The sequence below is a fragment of the Neolamprologus multifasciatus genome, chromosome 9, assembly GCF_963576455.1.
Source record: "Neolamprologus multifasciatus chromosome 9, fNeoMul1.2, whole genome shotgun sequence".
Classification (NCBI taxonomy): domain Eukaryota; kingdom Metazoa; phylum Chordata; class Actinopteri; order Cichliformes; family Cichlidae; genus Neolamprologus; species Neolamprologus multifasciatus.
Window position 1 is genome coordinate 15,196,654 of NC_140447.1, and position 21,544 is coordinate 15,218,197.

A 21,544-nucleotide genomic window follows, 5' to 3' on the forward strand; every position below is an offset into this window, starting at 1 on the left:
CAGTTTGAGGTGTTCTTCCTGATCATCCACATCTCCACTTTGGTCTTATCTGTCCTAAAGACACAGTTCCAAAGTCTTGTTATTTGTTCAGGGGCAAATTTGCACATCTGAGTCCTGCTGCCATGTTCTTTTTACACATGAGTGGCTATCTTGTGGCAATGCTTTAATCATAACTGTTTGGTATTTTTCTAATTGTATTGTCATGAACTTTAACATTTACCATGCTTACAGAGGCCTGTAAAGTCTGAGATGTAGCACCTGAGCTTTCTGTATATTCTGTCCTTGTACTGAATTTGCCTGAAAGGTTGTGATGTTAGTTTAACACATGACTGAATGCTTCAAACAAGCAAACTGCCCAAATTTCTGCCTTTACAGAGGTGCTCGCATTTGCTTATTATCAATTAGCCAAGTGCATTTGATTAGCAGCACGTGGCTGCTACTTCCTATTCTTTTTCACATGACTGTATTTTTAAATATGCAAACCCTACTGCAGACGTTCCCAAAGTGTGGGGCCCGCCCCCTAGGGGGGGCGCAGAGCCATTGCAGGGGGGGGGCGCGGCATGAAAAGGGGAAAAAACAACAACAACAACGCTTGGACACTGCTAGCACGGGCGCCCACACAAACGCAAAGCAGGAGATGAAGCATAGCTGAATATGTTTCCAAACCAACTTCTAAGCCAAAGACTAGAAAATATGGTGAAGCAAATCTTCCCTTTGGCTTCACCTGCACAATGCCGAGGTAGGTCTCCCTGCAGGATTGGTTTTCCCTTCGTTGGGAGCAGCGCTGGGCTGTTTAAATCACGGACAAAGAGTATCCCACATTCTTGATTTGTAGTTCACAAACATTTGTTGTAATGACTAACTACTCCTGACATTTTGGAGATGCTAGCTCTTTATACAGTAAAGTTACAGCGGGATACAAATAACATCAGGCTGATCCTGCCACAATTTGTTCCTCCGGTTCAAATCACGGACAAACAGCATCCAACAGTTGTTTATGTTTTTGAAACCATTTTGCAGAGGGATTTTTTTGAAAAATGTATTGATAGCAATGTTGAATATTATTACACAGGGGGAATAAACAACTACGCCTCTGCCTTTCTAAATGGAGGGACAGTAACTGCGTGTATATGTAAGCCTGTAAAACCTGCAGATAGTCAGATTAACAGTATTTCGTCTCTATCTGCCATTCTGCAATTCATCTCATGTAAACAATAACGTGGCGCGCAGCGTGACATGAAAAAAGGCACATACCTTTGACGTTGAGTGAGGAACTCTGTATTCCTGGTCCACACGTAAACGCAAAACATGAGTTTTAAAAATCTCCGTTCTCGGTGATTTGAAACGCCGTTTATGTGTGGACGAAACAGCTGCGTTTTCAAAAATACCCGTGTAGGTGTGGACGTAGCGTAAAATACTTAGTAGTTTATTTTCTTACTACCTGTCATTTATTGCAGATTACTTGTATTTGCTTAATTGTTTACTAAATGTTTGAGGTGTGAAATAAACTGCAATGGAGCAAAATATGGGCGTGTGTGGTTGGAGGATGTGTTCGTGCGCGCGCGAGGGGGGGCACGAACATTTTTCTTGTAAAACAAGGGGGGCCCAGCAAAAAAAGTTTGGGAATCACTGCCCTACTGGATGGTTTTGGGATCTGCATGTTTCTGCAGTATGGATTTGACATACATTTCAGTTTGCTTTTTTTTTTAATGGCTTAATCTTTTTTAGATTTTCAAAGTGGCATCCTTTGCTACATGAGATAGCCTTCATTAATCCCACAATTGAGATTTTCACAATATTAGTTGGTTTTATTAGATTTTACAGTGACTCGTGATACACTTTAATGTCGCCACCCCCTCCCCCCTTTGTCCTCTACTGCAAGTGCAGAGAAGGTCACTGAGGTTGAAGTAACATGTGACTTCTCTCACCAGCCAGAACTACTGATGCCGCTGCACGCACCACAAGAACCGAGAGGAATAAAACACCATCATCAATCTTCAGCCAACTAAACCAGCAGATATGCTTTAAGGACAAACAAGTCCTGAGACGCTTGTTTATAACCAGGCTGACACATCAGTAAACCGAAATGTTAATTTTCTACATTGTAGCAAACATCATAACACTAAACCACACAGAGAGAGAAAAGAGAAGAACAGGGAACAAATGCGGGTGTTTCCACATCTCATCGGATCTGCTCCACTTCTGTGTTTGGACCGCAGAGACAAGAGAGGCTGTCAGACAGCTGAGCTATCAGATTCTCTGTTTGTGGGAGAAAGCCGCCCTGTGTTTGGTGCAGTGCTCAAACGCACACTCACACACTGATCACAGAGACATCTCCAGTGTCACCTCGCAATCTGTTGATTGTGAGATGTGATTAGTTAACTTGGATAATGAAGGAAGAAATACAATAAATAGACATTAGAGAAGCATAAAAGAGAAGACATGATCACACGGAGCTAACACCTTCATAATCATCAGTGTACAATGAAGATAGGCTTTTTTCTCAGGTAATTAACAGCACCAGAGTCGTGCTTCAAATTCACAAACACTAGCAGATAAACACTATTAACTGAGCCTTAAATCTATGACGCATTTACCTATTCACTGCTCAAAAAAAATGAAGGAACACTTTGAAAACACATCTGATCTCAATGGGAAGCGAAAACCTGCTGGATGTCTACACTGATATGAACTGCGTAATGTGTTAGGAATGAAAGGATGCCATATCGTTTGATGCAAATGAAAAGTATCAACCTACAGAGGACTGAATTCATAAACACCTCAAAAGGAGGAAAAGTAGAAAGATGATGCAACACACGCAGTTACCGAAATTACATTGCAGCAAATCATAACAGTACTCAGAAGATGCACGCATGTATGCATGCCTAACAACCTCAGGACATGAAATGACAGATGGTGTCCTGGGAGACAGTCTGAGGTGCAACGTGGTGGCGTCAGATGGACAAAATCATAAAGTCCCAGAGGTTGTCTATTGGATTTAGGTCAGGGAAGTATCAATTCCTTCATCCTCCAAGAAACTGCCTGCATACTCTCCCCACATGAAACCATGTATTGTCTTGCACCAGGAGGAGCCCAGGAGCCACTGCACCGGTGCCTGTAGTCCGTAAACGTCTGTGCAGTCCTCCATACATATGCCTCCCCAGGCTATCACTGACCCACCACCAAACTGGTCACACTGAACAATATTACAGGACACACAGCTTCTCCAGACACTGTCATGTCCATCTCATGTGCTCAGGGGGAACCCATTCTCATCTGTGAAAAGTGCAGGCAACCACAGTTGGACCTGTCAATTATAGTATTCTGTGGCAAATGCTAATAAGGCTCCACGGTCCACAAGGCTGTTTGTAATAGCTCTTGCCTAATCTTAATTTGTTCACATTATCGTAACGTAAGCTTTTAGATAGTATTCCACATTGACTATATGATCCCAGACAACTGTTGATAGAAACGTTTATCCTGAAAACCATAAAAGCACTTACTATTACTATTAGAGCTACAATAATTGGTCAGTTCTTCAGTGAATCCACTGACAGAAAAACAAGTATAGCTTTGATAACAGAAAAATCGAATTATTCTCAGGTTTATATTACCAAAGAAAAGGCTCTATAAAAGCATTTAGCATGTTTGCTGCTCCTGCTGAAATCTCAGTTTCGTGTCCTGAGGTTTGCAGTGTTTGCTGCCCAGTGAGGATGTGCTAAAGTAGTATTGATCATGTAGTGCAGGGATGATTCAACACATGCTTCTGTAAATGATGAAACCTAATGCTTAACGTTACCGTATCCTGTGTATTTATGTGTGTGCGAGTAAAAAAGTGTCCTTACATCAGCGTCTAAGCGGAGGATATTTATGGTTAGAGCAGGATGGAGAGTGTATGTATTTTGTTGCACATATCTGGGGTAATGGAGGGGGGAAGTAAGTCCTCATGAAAGAAAAAAATAGATTTTAGTATCAAGACTTGGTTGAAGGTTAGGTTAAGTTAAGGGTTAGGTAACCGGTGGTTATAGTGAGGCGAAATCTGTAAGAAATTACTGCAATGTCCTTTAAAGTGACACGACTGTGTGTGTATGAATGTGGTAGGTGGGTGGTTGATGTACGGCGTATGGGCGAGATCTATGCGTCCCGGTGGAATAGATGGGAGAGATGAGTCATACATCAGCCAGAGCAGCGGGCACGCTCCAGACTCTGTCCTCTGTGCTGCAAATCTGTCAAGTGTCTGTGTGTGTGTTTGAGTGTGTGCATGGACCGTGTGTGAGTCTTTCTAAGGGAATAGATTCAGAGGCAAAGTCAGAGAGAGAAAGAGAGAGCACTAGAAATTGTGACAGTGTGAAAGTACTATCATAGAGAGATGATTGTAACCCTGAGGGTTAGTTGTAAAGGACATGTACATCAGTACCAGTCTGAACTTCTGATTTCTCTCTTCTGTTCTTTATCCCCCTGGCCTCTATTTTTCTGTTAACTGTCTGCACTGAATGAATGTGTCCCTCCCTTAAGGTGATACCAATTATTTTACACTGGATTTAAGAAAGATTGCTATTTCTTTATGTGACGGCTTTATTCTGAAGAAGCCTCGATTTGAAGTGACTCCTTGGGTGTAGTTGTTGACCCATTAGCCTTACATGTGAAAGATGGGAGGCAGAACCAGCCTACATGCTATTGTACTTGTAGTCCAAAGCCCAAATAAATGGGAGGGTAGCATCAGGAAGGACATCTGGCATAAAATCTGTGCCAAATCAAACATGCAGATCCAGCCACTGTGGTGGCCCTTTGGGAAATAAGAGAGCAGCTGAAAATACCTTCTATTAGCTGTTATTTGCAGACACTGGTCTACTTTTTCACATAGTTTTTATTTCAAAATGGACCTGTTCTTTCCCTATAAATCTCCTTGGACTCTCCTATTAGCTGTTTTCAGCAAGATGTGATGTGAGACAGTTGCTGTGTCTGTAAGTCTGTTGTATGGAGTTTAAGGAAATGTTTATATAAATAAAGTTTATTAGTCACGTTACTATGTAAGCACCATTGCATAAAAACAGGTTTATCTGTGCTCCAAGTTTATCAGTATACAGATAAAGTTGATGTTCACAAAACAGGATCTGCTGCTATAGAGTTCACTTTGTTTAACTTCCTTTACATGTAATGATTTACAAGAAAATAATATGTGGCAATGCAGAACTCTTGAGCCAGCGTCATGTCCTGACATTTTTCTTCCAACTAAAGACTTTCTTTTAAGTTTTTAAAGTGGTCTTGCTCAATAGTTCTCTTGGCTGACTCAAGGAATCAATTTAAATTTTTAATTTTAGTCACTTTTTTACTATCAGCCTGTTGCAAAAACACATCATTTGTTCGCATATTGTTAGCTGAATCTATGAAAATTGACAAAGGTAGAACAGTTTGATGGGTATAAAACAGTATTTTTGCACCAGCAAGGTAATTCCCAAATAACTGTCAGCCCAAAACTTGGCATATTTTGGCAGGGTGTGCAGTGTGTCCTTAAACGATTTGAGGATACTGGACAAATGGAGTACAAAAGACAAGGGACATTAGAGATATATTAAGACCTTTTGTTGATCTATCACTGAAGACTCGTGAGAAATAAATAGACACTTTATTGATCCCACAAGAAAATGGTTTCAGTGGGAGGTTGGCTGTCAAGAAGCCATTCTCGAGGAACAGAAACATGGAGAGGTGTGAAAATTACACAAGAACTGGAATGAAGATCAGTGGCAACAGGGCTTATGGAGTGGAATTTTTCTTTGCCATCTAGTAGTGTTGTATATTGTTGATTATACTGATTTGTTGTTTTGTTTTGCATTGTTACATATTGATAAATGTTAGAGTGCTTTTTGGGTTGTTGGTGCCCACTTGTAAGAAAAATTGGAATTCAGATAGGGGGCAGGTGCTAATAAGAATTTATTCTTCTTCCTGCTCCTTTTCACCCATGGCTGCAGTCTATATTAATGGGAAGGAGGATTTGTATGTAGGAAATGAAATAGTGTTGAACCATGTGTGAAACAAATAAATAAATGAAATGAAATGAAAAAGATTTGGCTCAAATCGGCATCAGTATGGAGAGAAAATGTCAGGAGAGAGGTACTGTTACGGATTCAAATATTGGGGATGGATACAAGAGGAAAACCAAAATAACAACACTGGTCCGGCCGGGTCAAGTCAAATGATGATTTAATGAACACACGCGTGGGAGATGGACACCATACAGCAGACAGCATCAGATCTCAAAATGGTGGAGCCTTGATCAAACTCTTATAGCCTCTAGTGGCCCCCACCTAATCATAAAAGCCTAAACATTCACATTCTTTCTCTCACACAGCGCCTAAGCTACGACCTTGGCTCCCTGTTTATCTGCTCCTGCTGAGATGGGGCAGTATGCTCTGTTCTCTTCTAACCAGACAAATGAGACGATGACTTTCTGTGAACAGTATTTTCTTATAACTCAGCAGTATAATGCATCATAAAACAATATCATTCATTCACAATAAATCAACAGTCTAATGTAATGCAAATCAGTTTACCAAATGTAATAGTTATCACCTTCTTCTAATTCAGGGGAATAATGCAAACTAAAACTACATAATAATTCACAATCTTTAATTAGGGGTCTAACATGGCATAAAATAATATTATAATCTAACAATTCCCCCTGATGAGCTCTTTAGACTTAAAGAGCTCACTTACACCCTGCAATCCAGTGTTGCCGGGTTCATTTCTCCTTACTCCTGAGGCCCTTTGTTCCCCTGTTGGGTGAACCATATGCGAGATGACCTCTGTGTTTGCGCAGTTCAGATGCAAGAAAAACTATTATTACAACAACAATAGTAGGTACAGATGATACTTCCATCACTCCCCAGTTCTCCCACAGCTTTATTTCGGTGCTACCTTATACCCTTCAAACGTACTCAGACTAGAACCTCTGTCCGAGGAGCTTTTAGCCTTTATTTTATTGCTGTAGGCACCAGTGTCTTCCAGTCGGGTGATCCTCTGCTCTTCTTTCTTCAACTTCAGGGGTTAGACAACCCTTCAGTCATTGCACAGATCAGGGGATTATTCTGCCCCGATTTCAAACAATGATCTGTGTATTCTGGGGTCACCGCTGTGTTCCCCAGAAAAAGGAACAGGAACGTGTCCCCCTTATGACCAAGAGCCTCTCGAACGTCGTTGGTCTGGTGTTCCTGGATTTCCGTCAACCCCTTCATGGTTATTGCTGTGTTTATGGGATCCATCCTTTTGAGGTGACTAACTGGAGCCCAAAATGCCATGACACTTGAACCCAGTTGGTGTTTCAGCAGTCACCGTGTCTGTCTCTGCTGCGAAGGATCCTCGTATATCTGTGACCTCGTTTGGTGTCTGTTCCTTTCTCTGTAAGAGACAGAAAACCAAAACACCTCTCTTCCTAGCTCTAACAATCTAATGTTGCTGTCTACTGATCTTTTGGTGGTTCAGAATTGGTTTAGAACATTCAGAATGTCCCAAGGACTTATCCTAATTTAGTGTATTTGTGTGTAAGCGTGTTTGCATTTAGCCCGCTGCACTCAAGGCATTTCCTACACTTTATCAGTCCGGACTATCGCCGAACGAAGCTTATAACCTTCAAAAGACCGAGTGCCAACTCATTATAAGCACATTTGCAAGGTATGTATGAAAATGATTAAAACCACTCATTCTAATAAAAGACATCAAAAACAAATTAGCCATTTCTAATTCTAACATGTGTCAATTCAACAGAGCTAGAAAATTAAAAGAAAAGGTTAGTAACCTCATATCATAGAAAGTATCAGACTTTCTCCTATCCAGTGTCGTTGCTCCGGTCTTGTTATCCTGTCTTAGGGAATGAAATCAATTTAATTGTCATGTTAGATCTGTTCAACTCCTGGCTCCGCCCAGAGCCTGCGTCTTCACAATTGTCTACAAACAAAACCTGTATTAATATGAACTTCACTTCAACATGAACTTGTTGACTACTTTTGACACCTGTAAATAGAAGATTAACATGAGGTTATAACAATCACTGTAATACAAATGTTAATGTAATGTCAATAGCTTCAATAAATGTTCAATGCAATGCTTGTTATATGATTCTGATGTAACAATAATGCTGATGCTAAAATAACAGTAAAACACCCCCTTTTGGTGGCGAGAAACTGTTGGTGTGGTCAAGTGGGTGCTGTAAAAACAAAAGCTCAGGACAGAACAGTTATCAGTCACGTACTTCATACAAAATTAACATATATTGAATTTTATATTGATCCTCTGAGTGTAATGGTACATTTTAATTTGAATTTATCAAAGCTACACACAATAATTTTTCTTTATTTTGCTCTTGTTCTTGTGCAGCACCACATCTCAGCACATGCCCCTGTCGGTTCTATCCTACTTTTCTAAATTATTGACTATTTCAATGGAGAACCTAAATGACGTGGACCAATGTTTGTTATTACATATCTCTATTTTGAATGTGAAAGTCTATCATTCCCCTGTTATTCATAGACATTAATAGAAGTCTTTTTTTTTTTTTTTTGCTTTTTTCCTCTATAAAAGTTAATTGACTTTTTACAGTGGCCTGCTATGGTTAATAATAACATGTTCAGTCATGAGTGAAATCAAAGCTTCTCTTCACTTTAGCATTTAACATTCCCAACAATATAATGTGATACATTAATCGAAACACAGCTAATAAAACACAATTTTCTTGATGCAAACATCAGTAACTCAAAATTAGCAACCAAAGGGTTAAGTCTGCAGTTCACACTCATGTGAAGCTACAGCCTCCCCCTTTAGTCTCTCTCATCCTTCTACTCCTGCAAAAACAAAACAAAGCAAGACAAAACATCCACCCTTCTTTTACAGGCTGGGTGAATTGTTTGTGGGCATGTGCTAATCCTAAAGTCAGTACCGTTTTTGTCTCAGTATCAAGTCAGTTTAAACTTTTAGTCGTCAGTCCATCACAGTCCAGTCACATGCATACATTCACACACATTCATACCAGATATTGCTGATAATGGAGTCTCACATGCAACCTATTCGAGCCTCCATCACCAGCAAGATGACGTCATCATTTTAAAGGAAAACAGTTCCTTGTTTTTTGGACTGGATTGACTCGCTGCAATCCTTTTAGCCTCAGGACTTCTAATGTGATCAATGTCCCATATAAGTGAATTTCTCCCAAGCCCATTATAATCATGGAGAAAAATACCTTGCAACTGTTTTCTAGTAATCATGTTTTATAGCGCTTTAAAGTTCAATCTCTCAGGCCTGGATTAAAGAGCTGATTTGTTAAATCAGGAACTCACAAAATACCAAAATATCACCACCGGTGGATCACTCCTCTCAGATGTTCTTATTTCAGTGCACTGTAACAAAAGCAAAAACAAACATAACCAATAAAATACTCATATAATAACAAATACTGGGGCCCGTTAGAAACATGTCCAAACATAAAACCATCTTTCTCTCTCTTAGAGAAAGAAAACAATCCAAACCTCACTGATAAAATCAACCTAGTGTTAAGCAAAACCCAAAATCAACCAAAACTTCACCAGAAAGTTTTCCTCCGTCCCAGGACAATATTGTGTAGGAATACAGGTACCGTAACTTCTTTTTGCACTGACAAAAACATGTTGGACTTATTTAATTCAATAGTGGACACTGGTTGCACACAAATGTTTTGCTTTGGTAGAAACTTAAACAACTGAGTTAAATCAACACAACCTTTTCATATTCAGTAAACCTGTGCATTTTGAGTTCATAAAACACGATTGAAACATGTTCAGATGGAGTAAGTTGACCTCCTGGAATATTTTAATCCTTCACAATTCTGTCATTTTATTTCAACACTATTCAATAACTTTTATCCAAATTCTACTTGGTCCCTTAAATACTACATGTTGTCTTCATATTGCATACGGTTCAACAAAGTCTAGATTCTGGTTACCATAAAAATTGAATGGGTCTACACCAACTACCATCCTCCTATCTTTATCCTGATTGCAGGAGGGCTGGGAAATAACCCTGAAGTGATAGGTTACGAGGCAGGGTGCACCCCGAACAGGTCACCAGTCTATCACCTAGAAACAAACAACCATTTACACTTACATTCACGGATAATTTAGAGTCATCAATTAACCTAGCTCTAACAGCTGCATAACTTTTCACTGTGGCAGGAAACCAGAATACCCAGAGAAAAACCCCTGCAAACTAGCCAGACTGTGGACTTGCACCCAGGACCTTCTTACTGTGGAGCAAGAGCACTCACCAGCATGCCAACAATGTAGGAAATACAGGGAAGCTATGATATCCTGTTGAATTTTGTACAGATCTTTAAAGCCTGAGGCAATTGTGTTAAATACACGTGGGATGCTTACGTAAATCCAAGGGCTGGCCCCCTTTTCTTTTTTTTTTCAGTGTGTTCCTCCTTCAATTAAATCTCAATCACAAAAATGTGGCGCTCCGAAATAAGGCTCACACCGTTAATTCATCATTTTCAGTCTGTACCACTGCTCCTTATCAGGCTGTGTGAAGCACAGCAAACAATTCAGTCGAGGCCTTAAGCCATAAACAGACATCACTCACAGACATTGTTTTCATAACCAAACTGCTTTAGACCCTGTCCCCTAAATCTGCACAAATGCCCTCTGGGTGACATGAAATGCATTTAACCAATAAACAATCAATGGCTTCTTGTTGTTGTAACAAATTCTGTATTTGGACGTTTGTGTGCAGCATTTTGCGTATCAGCATAGCATTTGTTAGTAAAGCATTCTTCATTGCATCAGCGTGTGTGTATCACTCTTCATTGCACAAACATGTGTATGTGTGTGTGTGTGTGTGTGTGGATCACGTCTCAGTGAATTGAATCAGCATTTCGATTTGTGTGCGTGTGTGTGTCATTTCTCACTCAATCAACGAGTGCATATGTGTTCATATGTGTGTTTCTCTTGCTTCTGAGTCAGTGTATGTAGATGTGTGTGTTTGTGTGTGTTTGTGTGTGTGTTTGTGTTCATCACTTTCCTGTTCTGGTGTTCTGGGTAAACCATGGCCTGAAGCCCCTGGGGTCCTGCCTCCCCCTTTTCAGTCCGTTTGCATCCATTGGTGCTGCTGCTCAAAGTTCTGTCCATACTGGTTCTGGCCCCAATTGAGGCAGTCCTTTTCTCCAGTGTCCTGCATCTTCTCCTTGTCCAGCTCCTCCTTAACTTGACCCTTTTTGCTTCTGCAGCTCCTTCAGGGTTTGCTCCTGCTGTTGGAGCTTCTCGTCAGGTTTGGCAACCTCCTGCTCCAGCAAGCTCCGGCCTGATTTCAAGTCCTGTATCTGGGACTCTAAGCCTGACTGATGGGTTCAATTAGCAGCCAGCTCCTCCTGAGCCATGCTCAGTTTCTGCTCTGATGCCTTGAGCTCTTACTGAGGGCAGAAACCTCAGAGTCTTTTCCGTACACGTCAGATTGAAATTTATTGATGTTTTCCTTACTTTGCTCCACGGCCTTCTGCAGCTCTGCTGTTCGGCTCTTCTCAGAGGTCAGCTCCTGGCTGAGCCCCGACACCTGTGCCTTCAGCTTATGTTCTTCTGGTGCTTTTGTCCAATCTGAGGTGCCTTCTGACCTCAGTTACTCCTCGTGTCTCTGGCACGCCCTTTTTGCTGCCCGATCATCCGTGTTGGTCCGTCACTGTCCTGCACAGTTTTAATGCAGAGTTGTTAAGGTCAGCATTCTTTTGCTCGGCCTCACTTTTCATCCGGGCTTAATAGGCGTCTCATCACAGCTCTGTCAGCTGAAGCTGTCTGGAAATCTCCCCCGTGTAGTGAAACGGGCCTTGGATTTAATGTTATCCATCTCCGCTGCATGAGATAGCTTTCCTGCAGCACTGTTGACATTCTCAGGCTGTTGTTGTGAGTCCAGCTGCTGTAGCATTTGGTCAGGGTCACATCAAAGATAGTAGAGGGGAGAGCAAAGATGGTAGAGGGGAGAGCAGGAGTCCAGGTCAGCCTCGGCTTTCCGGGCCGACAAAGCAGCCTGTAATTAAGCATAAAGAGAAAAAACAAAAACAAAACAAAAACAGACGAACAGGAAAATGATGTTGTTTTGGCTGTGTTGTTCAGAGAGGGGCCAGGCCCTGTGTCAGCCTTCTCCCACCCTTTTTTTTGTTTTTTCTCACTATATAATCAAGTCATAACCCACCAAGTTGACAGGACAACACAGGTACATGTTAAAATTCTTAAGATCATGTTTAATAACTCAAAAAATGAATTTTATTTCATTCAGTAATCACTTATATTAATCAATCAGAAGAAAACATGTCACAATTTGACTCTTTTAACCACTAAATTTGTTGTTTCATCACTGGTTTGTCATACCAGTGTCTTTCTTTTTGAAGTTAAGTTGTTGTCCTGCAACCCAGAGAGTTTATTTGTTAGTAGTGGATAAACTTTATCATTTAACAACAGGTGTATGTTAAGTTTTGCTGCTTTAACCTTGCTGGAAAATCTTCACGTGTTCATGAATGTAAGCTGTTTCTTCATTGCGTGTGTGTGCGTTTGTGGGTGGGTTATTTTAACTTTTTTTTTTTTTTCCAACAAGGCATTTCTCTAATTGTGTGTGTTTTTAATTTTGCTTCCCAAATTTTGATTTCCCACCTTAAATAACAGCATTCCATGTCTTCAGCCAGGAATTTGAGCTTGCTTGTGAGATTCAGGGACACATGGTGCCAAAAACAATTCAGTGAAAAACTTGCCTGAAAATTTCCAGTGATGGTAACCGATAACTGGAGGAGAAGATGTCCTTTAAGCTTCTTTTTCGGGTGGGGACAAAGTGAGAAGTCAAGCTGTAAAATTTTGAGCCAGAGCTTGGCCTGTCTGTCGTCCCAATTTTGTTAATCTATCCTTTTGCTGCTGTACTCAGGTTTCCAGGTTGAGAGAAATCCACCTGTATTAAGAGACTAAAACATTCATTTACTATTTTTCTTACAACATCCATTTGGTTCATCTGCCTAGATTTTACTCTCTCTCTCTTGGTGCATAGTTCACGCAGTCAGGCAGTTGCCTTTTATGGGCATGCAAGTTTCCGGTCACAGACACAAAGGTACTCACCCCCAGCAGCCGCAAATCCATTCTCCGTAGTCATTCAAAACTTTATTTATAATATTATAATCAGCGAAATCAGCGTTTTAATTACAGGCATGTATCATTGTTTACAAATCATAATTATAAAACTCAATAACACGCTAAACAGGAAGTCCTCTGTGGGCTTCACAGCAGCCACCTCATTTGCATGTTCACACACTGTCTAAAAATAGCTCGCAGCGCTGCAGCGCGCTGTCGTCACACACAGCCTCGTTTCACACTCAACTCTCTATCTTATATTTACAAAGTCGTCTTATATTTACAATCACTCTCAGGCCTGAAAGTTTTAGCGCCTACACAATTTTGACAAATTTAAGATAACGGGTCCAACCGAAGAAAGTCCAACTTTTTTGTAATCAATTAACCAGTATCAGACTCTAACTGTATCTGGCCTCATCTCTAAAATCCCTAACTCAATTTAGAGTGTCCAAAAAAGCGCAGATACCGTTCAACACGGTAAGGAGACTCTAACTCCTAGCTTATTCCAGGATGCCCTGTACCCCACAGTCAAGCCAAACTGAACTAACCCTGTTCGCCGACAGGTCAAGGTCGCGCATCCGCGGCCAGGAGGGAGCGTAACCTCCGGGCTATGCGCCTCCTAGTGGACTCTAACCACCGTTCTTAAATAATTTATAATACTTTTAAACCGCCGTCAACCCTCTAAAACAAGAGTATGACTGACGCAGATGCAACGTTATGGACAATGGAGAGACTAACTCGCAACATGGCCAACACAGATGCAATCCTTAGACCAATGGAGACTCTAACTCACAAAATGACCAATTCCCTATCAAACTACCTGGGACTCTAACCCAGTCTTATTTTCCTTTATTTTGGGACTCTAACCCAGTATTATTACTTATAAGCTTACTTCAAGTTTCAACACTCATGAGATTTTTCATCAAAATCAAAACAGACACTCACCGGCAACTTTTACTGAATAGACATTTAATTTTATCGTCCAATTCAGCATACTTCGGATAAAATCAACAGGCCTGTGCCTACCTCTTTTATAAAGGCACCTGTCCACTCAGTTCGATTGCCGGATAATGTCTGCCCATCTGACCACCTCGGACCGTCCAAGCCTCCAAAACTTCCACCCCAATACCACAGGACGAGCCCCCAAAACTGTTACGGATTCAAATATTGGGGATGGATACAAGAGGAAAACCAAAAATAACAACACTGGTCCGGCCGGGTCAAGTCAAACGATGATTTAATGAACACACGCGTGGGAGATGGACACCATACAGCAGACAGCATCAGATCTCAAAATGGTGGAGCCTTGATCAAACTCTTATAGCCTCTAGTGGCCCCCACCTAATCATAAAAGCCTAAACATTCACATTCTTTCTCTCACACAGCGCCTAAGCTACGACCTTGGCTCCCTGTTTATCTGCTCCTGATGAGATGGGGCAGTATGCTCTGTTCTCTTCTAACCAGACAAATAAGGCGATGACTTTCTGTGAAGAGTATTTTCTTATAACTCAGCAGTATAATGCATCATAAAACAATATCATTCATTCACAATAAATCAGCAGTCTAATGTAATGCAAATCAGTTTACCAAATGTAATAGTTATCACCTTCTTCTAATTCAGGGGAATAATGCAAACTAAAACTACATAATAATTCACAATCTTTAATTAGGGGTCTAACATGGCATAAAATAATATTATAATCCGACAGTACAAACAATGTTTAAAAAATGCTGTCATGATTTGGTGCTTCAGTGGTGTCGGTGGGATCTTGTCAGCATTGATGGAATTATTAATACCATCGGATCCACCGTGCAATACCATCTTTAAGTCTTGAAATGACAAGAAGTCTGCCTCACACAGTTCAGGCTGTGTGGAAGAAGTGATCATAACATTGCAGCATACTGAAACACCAGTGCATTAGTAAATCATTTGAAGTACTGTCCTGCTGATGACAGTTTTGTGGAAAGGTTGATGGCTCAGCACCCAGTTCTACATAAGACTGCTGATTATGCATGCTGTTGGCCAATTTCTAAAGCATGTCGGGATGAAGTGCAATCAATTTCCTCTCTTCTAAGCATCTCAGAAACTGCCTTTTGGGTTTTGCTCTTTACATTTGGATGCACAAGACACCCTGACGCTGGGGAAACTTAGTGTTAGATGAGGCTGCTGTCTGTCTCCATTTCTATAATCTGAGTGTGCCTTTTTTGGTGCCTGCAGTTTGTGTGTGATAGGATGACATCATACTGTCCTCTGGCTATTACCCTTAGTTGTACTTGTACCGGGGAGTCCTAATCCAGGCCAGTATAAGTCCAGATCCAGGTTTTCTCCAGCTGCTGTCTCAGAGTGGGGGTGGGACTGCAGTGCAGAGAGAGAGAGAGAGAGAGCGGGCAAGAGAGAGAGAAGTGCTTGCCAGTGTGGTACTGTGCTATGAAAATCCACATAACATGCAGAAAGAACATATAAAGGAAGAGGAGAGGAAGAAGGCTTGCTGAGCAGACTGCCTGTAGACGCAAACTCCACATAGGTAACTACACTCTGATGCATGCATTTGTTTGTGTTAGTCCCTGTGCATGAGTGTGCCAAGGCTTCTACAGTTCAGAGTGAGTCATTTGAATATGAACCGCAAATTGAATTTGCAGCAGAGGTAGCGAGGTAGATTCTTTCTTTTTCATGCTTTGAGCAATTTTTGATGCTTTCGAATTTACAAGGAAATCCACCCGCTGGATTAATTGGATTGCGGGAAAATACACAGGAGGAGAAATGAGCTGTCACAGAGAGCGTGGTATTAATTTTTTTTTTTCCTGCTCTGTTTGCTAATACGTGTTTTCTGTTATGGCTGTGTTTTGTGGCTCATTGTCTGTACACCTCAAACATCCTAATGAAGCAAAAAGCTAGATTTGGAACAGATGAATATGACTGTGTGTGTGTGTGTGTGTATGTGTGCGTGTCTGCGTGTGTGTAGTCAGTATGGGCAGATGTTGCCATCACAGGTGCGTTTGCCATGTCAAAAACACAGATGGTCTTCACCTGTTTCTCTCTACAACCCCTCTCATCATCCTCTACATCACAAATGCCCTTTTTACACGTGTCCATTTACTGCAGCTCATTTTGTTTATTTATTTATTTTAATGCTCCTATGAACAGGAGACTATCACATTTGCAAAAGTACTACAGTTCCCAAATACTGCAGTACACAAGGACCAAAAACTCAAAAAGCAGCTGTGCTCAAGGTTAGATGTTTTTTTTTCTTTAAGAAAAGATTTAATTTTCACTTCTCTCTCCATCTTTCTCAATGTCTCTTTCTCTCTCTCTCTCTCTGTCTCTCTCTCTCTGACCCTCCCTGCATCAGCCATGACCAACAACCAGACAGCATGTGTGTGTTTGTGTGGTTCAAAGGGTGTGGTTTGTGGATTCACATCAGTGTTATTTTTGATGCGTCTCAAATGCTCCATACTTTCATTACCCACCTCCCCTATTTTCTCCTTCTGTCACCCTTATTTCAGCTTCCATTTGTTTCCATGGCAACTGTGTTTGATCTCCTCCACCCCTCCATTTGAGCACCCTTCTTGTCACCCCATTTCTTTCCTACTCACCCCCCCCCCCCACCCCCCCACACACACACACACACACACGCTCAGATCAGAGACTTTTCTCCCACACCCTATTTTCCCCTCGTGTCTCTCACCTTTCCACTTACCACCACTTCTTCTTGGAGAGGCAGCCACACCCTCCCTCACTACTAGTTCTGCAGTCGTCTCCATCCTGCCTTTCATCCTGTTTTTTCATCCAACTTCTCCTATTTTTTCTCCTCTTGAGGCAATTCTTCCACCTCAAAACACATCCCCTACCTACCCATTATTGTCACAGCAGGCCTCTCCTCGCAGCTTTTTGTGCTCCCTCACCTTTTGAATTATGCATACGATATCACCGGTCGCATCTGATCAACATGCTGACCTTGTTACAGTCGTGTATGCGTGTGCACTAGCGAGCATGTCTTTAGGTATATTTATAAGGGTGGCTTATATGATGCATGACACAATACAACACACGCTCTGTGTATCGTATGATGCTACATTAAATCATTTCAGTCTAAAGCATAATGGATTATGCTCCTCTGTTTTCTAATTATGTTAAGTGTGTGGAAAGCTGTTTGTTTGTGCCCATGTTTTATTGATTAGTCTGGGAAGCTCCATAAGACGCCATCAGGGCAAGCTAAAGAAGCGATTACAAGCCACGATGTTGTGGTGACTGGCTCTGACAAGGTGATATTACTTGTTAATGATCACGTATTAATGTGTTGTTAAGCACTGGAGCCGAGCAAACCACCCATTAGAAATCTCTGGTTACCTAATGTTCAGTTTTCCCTGACCTGAGATACTGCATGATTTTATTTGATAGAATAATACTATAGTTGAGTCTAAGGTTTACCCAAATACAGGAAGCTGACTGATGGACAAAGGTTGTTTTCTTGCAAGGTAAAAATCACTGGAGTGTTTTCTGTACTAGTATCACTTATATAATGGTGTCGCCGCGTTAACATTAAATAGAAAGCATGGTGTAACATTTGTGATGTTTAAGAATAATGTTTATATCGTTTAAACTACAAGCATGTGGATTTGTAAGGGAAGCTTGTCAGCTATACTATCAGTGCATTGCATATGGCATTATGTGGAGAGGAGCCTCCCAACGGAGAGCCTATTAGTATTCACACACAGACCTCTGCAGTGATCAACACATGTTCAGGCCCACAGGAGAGAAAGAGCTTCATTCATATTCATTTTACGTGTTATCAGTAATCTGCTGGCTGTGTTTACTTTAATACTGCAAGGCCCTTGTTTCCATCCTGTGCCTGTCTCTCCACCTATTTTGCACACCCCCATGCATATGCAAATTCCTACAGTTTCACCATCCGAGGCATTTTCAAGGTGTGAAGAGAGACTCGGATCTGAGACTTTTTTTTTCTCAGTTTCTGCAGAAAGAATTGACCGAGGGATGCAGAGCTGCAGTTCAGTTTGAGTGCGTCTGTACACGTATAAAAATGAATGCCTTCAACACAAAACTGTCTAGCCCATCCAGTGTCAATTATTGTTTTCCACCTACAAAGACAAACTGCACAGAATACAAACAGTGCAAGTGTCTGTAGGAGGTGTGCTCAGCTGAATACTAAGAAAACTCACGTAGTGCTTGGCTCTGTTCCTGGTAGCACAATCAATAGTGCACAAGCACACACATGTACAGTACATACTTGTATTGGACCCATGAAAATGGAATAAAGAGAGAGAATTGCATTATAAGCCATGTCCAGATACTCAGAACCCCATCTAACATAACAGGATTCATTAAATAAACCAGTGCATACACACACACATACACAGAGCACTGTAGTTGGCCATCCCTTGTTCATCTGTGGGATTGTCCAGCGCTTTCCTCTGGGTGTGGCATGGTTGTGCAGAAGCATTGCAGCCATGCATGTTAAAATTTAAACCTGGCTTTGTCTACACACACAAGTAGAGGTAGTACATTTTTCATCTTCACAAAAGTGTCAATGGCAGCTTTTTTGTGTGTGTTTTTAGTGTTGTTGTTTTACCTTTCCAGGTTTGTGCCAGCGTGGAGGCTGTCTGAGAAAGTTTATTTCATGTCTACACAGAACTGTAGGTGTTAGAGGGATTTTTTTTTTTTTTTTTTTGTCTGCAGTCTGCAGACAAAAATTTAAAAAAAAGCATCTCTTCCATTTTCTCTGAGGATATGTGTGTGAGTGTGCGTCTGCACCTATAATTTGTTTCTTATATTATGGGGGCATTAATGTGTACTGTCATGCCGAAGGGATTTAGCTTCTGCATTAGACTGGCCTTTCAGTTTTAGTGTGCAGATTTGATATAAGGTTTAACGTAAGGACTGGAGATAACAGGGAGTTTGTCTAGACTCGTCTGCAGATTGTGTCTCAAGGCTCTTTTTCTCTGCCTTGGCTATGTGTTGCAATAAAGGGATTTAATATCTGCAGGGCTTTTTCTCCTGCATGATGTTTTCCATCACATGGGTTATAATTCATGCGTGGGTGTACTATTATGTTGTTCTGGTGATTTTTATTGGACTAACCTGACCTTTTTGAGTGAATTTTTGTTTTTTTGTTGTTTTTTTACGCTTGACCTTGGGCCATATGAGCGCTAAAACAAACAACTGCTCAGTCGCCTCCAAATAACTGTTAGGGTTAAAAAGAAAATCGATATTTCTCCACTCGTGAAAATATGCCATGTGCAACCTACAAACAGCACTCAAAATCCACAGATTGAACAAAGATATTGGCCCAGCTGGACCGAGCTCGGCGGGCCACCTGCAGTTCAGGCGCTTATTTATGTGTGAGTCTGTGTATTGAAGTACTTTTCGTTTGAAAAACAAAAGGGGATGAAAATCAAAGGACTGAGAGAGCGAGAGGGGGCTGGACTGAGAGGCGGCTGTATGAGTGCACAAATTGCTGCTTTTAAACATCTGAATTTATCAGAATTGCCTTGGCAATAATTACGCCTCAGGCAATTTCCTACCCTCCAAATTATGGCAATTATCACAAATTATTTCTGTCATGTGTTAGCACAGTGGACAACAAGAAGAAAATTAGCTTTTTATCATTATTTTAATTTATATATGTGATTATGATTATATACGGATTACATTGCAATGGTCTTAAAAAGATAGAAAAATGAACCTTTGTTTGGGCTTTCACCATCGGTATGTACACACAAAAGTGTGATAAACATTTGTTATATGATTATAAGTGCCGCTTACAAAGAGCAGAATGAGCAACGTGTATTCGTGCTCGGTTGAAACCAAAATAAAAAAAAACGCTGAATATGAAATATCACCTCACTGCTGTGCTGCTAAATCAACCCATGAATAAAAGAGTGACTGCAGAAAAGCAGCGCGCGACAGAGAAACAAAGCCTGTGAGAGCAGCGGGGGTTGTAATTCATTATTCATCTTCTAATTTGACATTAGAGGTCAGTGTGTGTTCCTCCTCTGCTTCCTACCTCCTCTGCCTCCTCCGCCTCGCCTTCACTCTCTTGTGTGGATTCCTAATCTGACCGGGTGTATTGAACTTGCAGAGTTTGTTTTGTCTGTACATCAGCAAAAACTGACGCCTACAAATGCTTGACTGTTCAGAACTGTACGTGGAGTTTGTTGTGTCTGTCGATTGTTTATTTCGAGCTCTGTAGTCATCTGTAGAGATCCTGATGTTTCTTCTCTCAGTATCTAATTACAAGTTGTAGTTCCAGATAACTAACCTGTCTCAGTAAACATTCAACAGATAGGTTCTTTAAAAGTCATCTGGTGATGACAGCTTCTCTCCGATCCTGTCTCTGTGCAGAAACTGGACACATAGACCCAGTCATCATCGAGCGTTACAACACCCCAGGCTTTATTGGCTGCCTGTCGCGGGTGGAGTTCAACGGAATCGCCCCACTCAAGTCTGCACTCAGAACAGCCGTAAAGTCTCAGGCAACGCCAACAGAAAAGCAGCCTGCAGCTGCGTCACCTGCATCTTACCAGGGTAAACTGGTGGAGTCCAACTGCGGGGCATCACCTCTCACTATCCCACCAATGTCTGCTGCAACAGATCCCTGGCATCTGGACAAAACAGGTGAGTGGAACATGCTCAACAGGTTGATTTTTCATTTTTCTCACTGATAAGAAAAAGCAACGCTGTGCAGTTAATGCAGATGTGTTAGTTCTGGGTGGTAAAGGAGAGCTTATAGCCCCAAGTTTTTCTTCACAGCAGAACAAGAGTCCATTAAGTATCCTTGAAATGCTAGTTTAAGACTTGTGTGTTTACATGTCCGTACACACACACACACACACAGACTAATGATATATCCAGCGGCAGTCTTTAGTATTTTTAGTGTCATCATTCTGGAAGCATCCATTTTCCTCAGGCTCCGTGCCAACTGTGCCTTTGGGAGCGTTGAGCTCTCTGAAATTGATCCAGTCCATCGATCTCGACTCCAGGTCCTCACTCGAAGTCAGCTCGCAGCCATCCGTCTACAAAGTGGATTATTATTTATGTTGCCTTAGGTTCTCTATAGATAGCTCAGATCTATAACACATTGAGACCTCCCTCTATCCTTCCACTTTTGTAATGATTGTGCGATGCCAAGTCGACTCTTTTGCGTTAGTTTCTTTTTGTTGGTGATGACATCCTTTCCCATTTCTGTCAGTTTTCTTTTCTGTGTTCTCACCTTTCTATTATGTTTTAAAATACATTGTAGTTTTATCCAATTACATCCAAGCATATGCAGGCAGCAGAGGTAACCATGATTTAAATTTCAAAACAATAAATAAGAAAAAAATATAAAAAAAACAAAACAAAACACAACAATATAGTCCAGATAAGAAATACATAAAATTACAACATAAAAATCCATAAATAA

General features: G+C 41.1%; 1 protein-coding gene across 2 annotated transcripts in view; it reads left to right on the plus strand.

Moving 5' to 3' along the window:
• Positions 1 to 21,544, plus strand: part of cntnap2a (contactin associated protein 2a) — a 389,684-nt gene that overhangs the window by 362,687 nt on the left and 5,453 nt on the right. For both annotated transcript variants that reach the window (XM_085173176.1, XM_085173177.1), the window contains one exon: positions 20,485 to 20,757. In XM_085173176.1, coding sequence (XP_085029302.1) covers positions 20,485 to 20,757 — 273 coding nt within the window. The remainder of the gene's footprint in view (positions 1 to 20,484; positions 20,758 to 21,544) is intronic.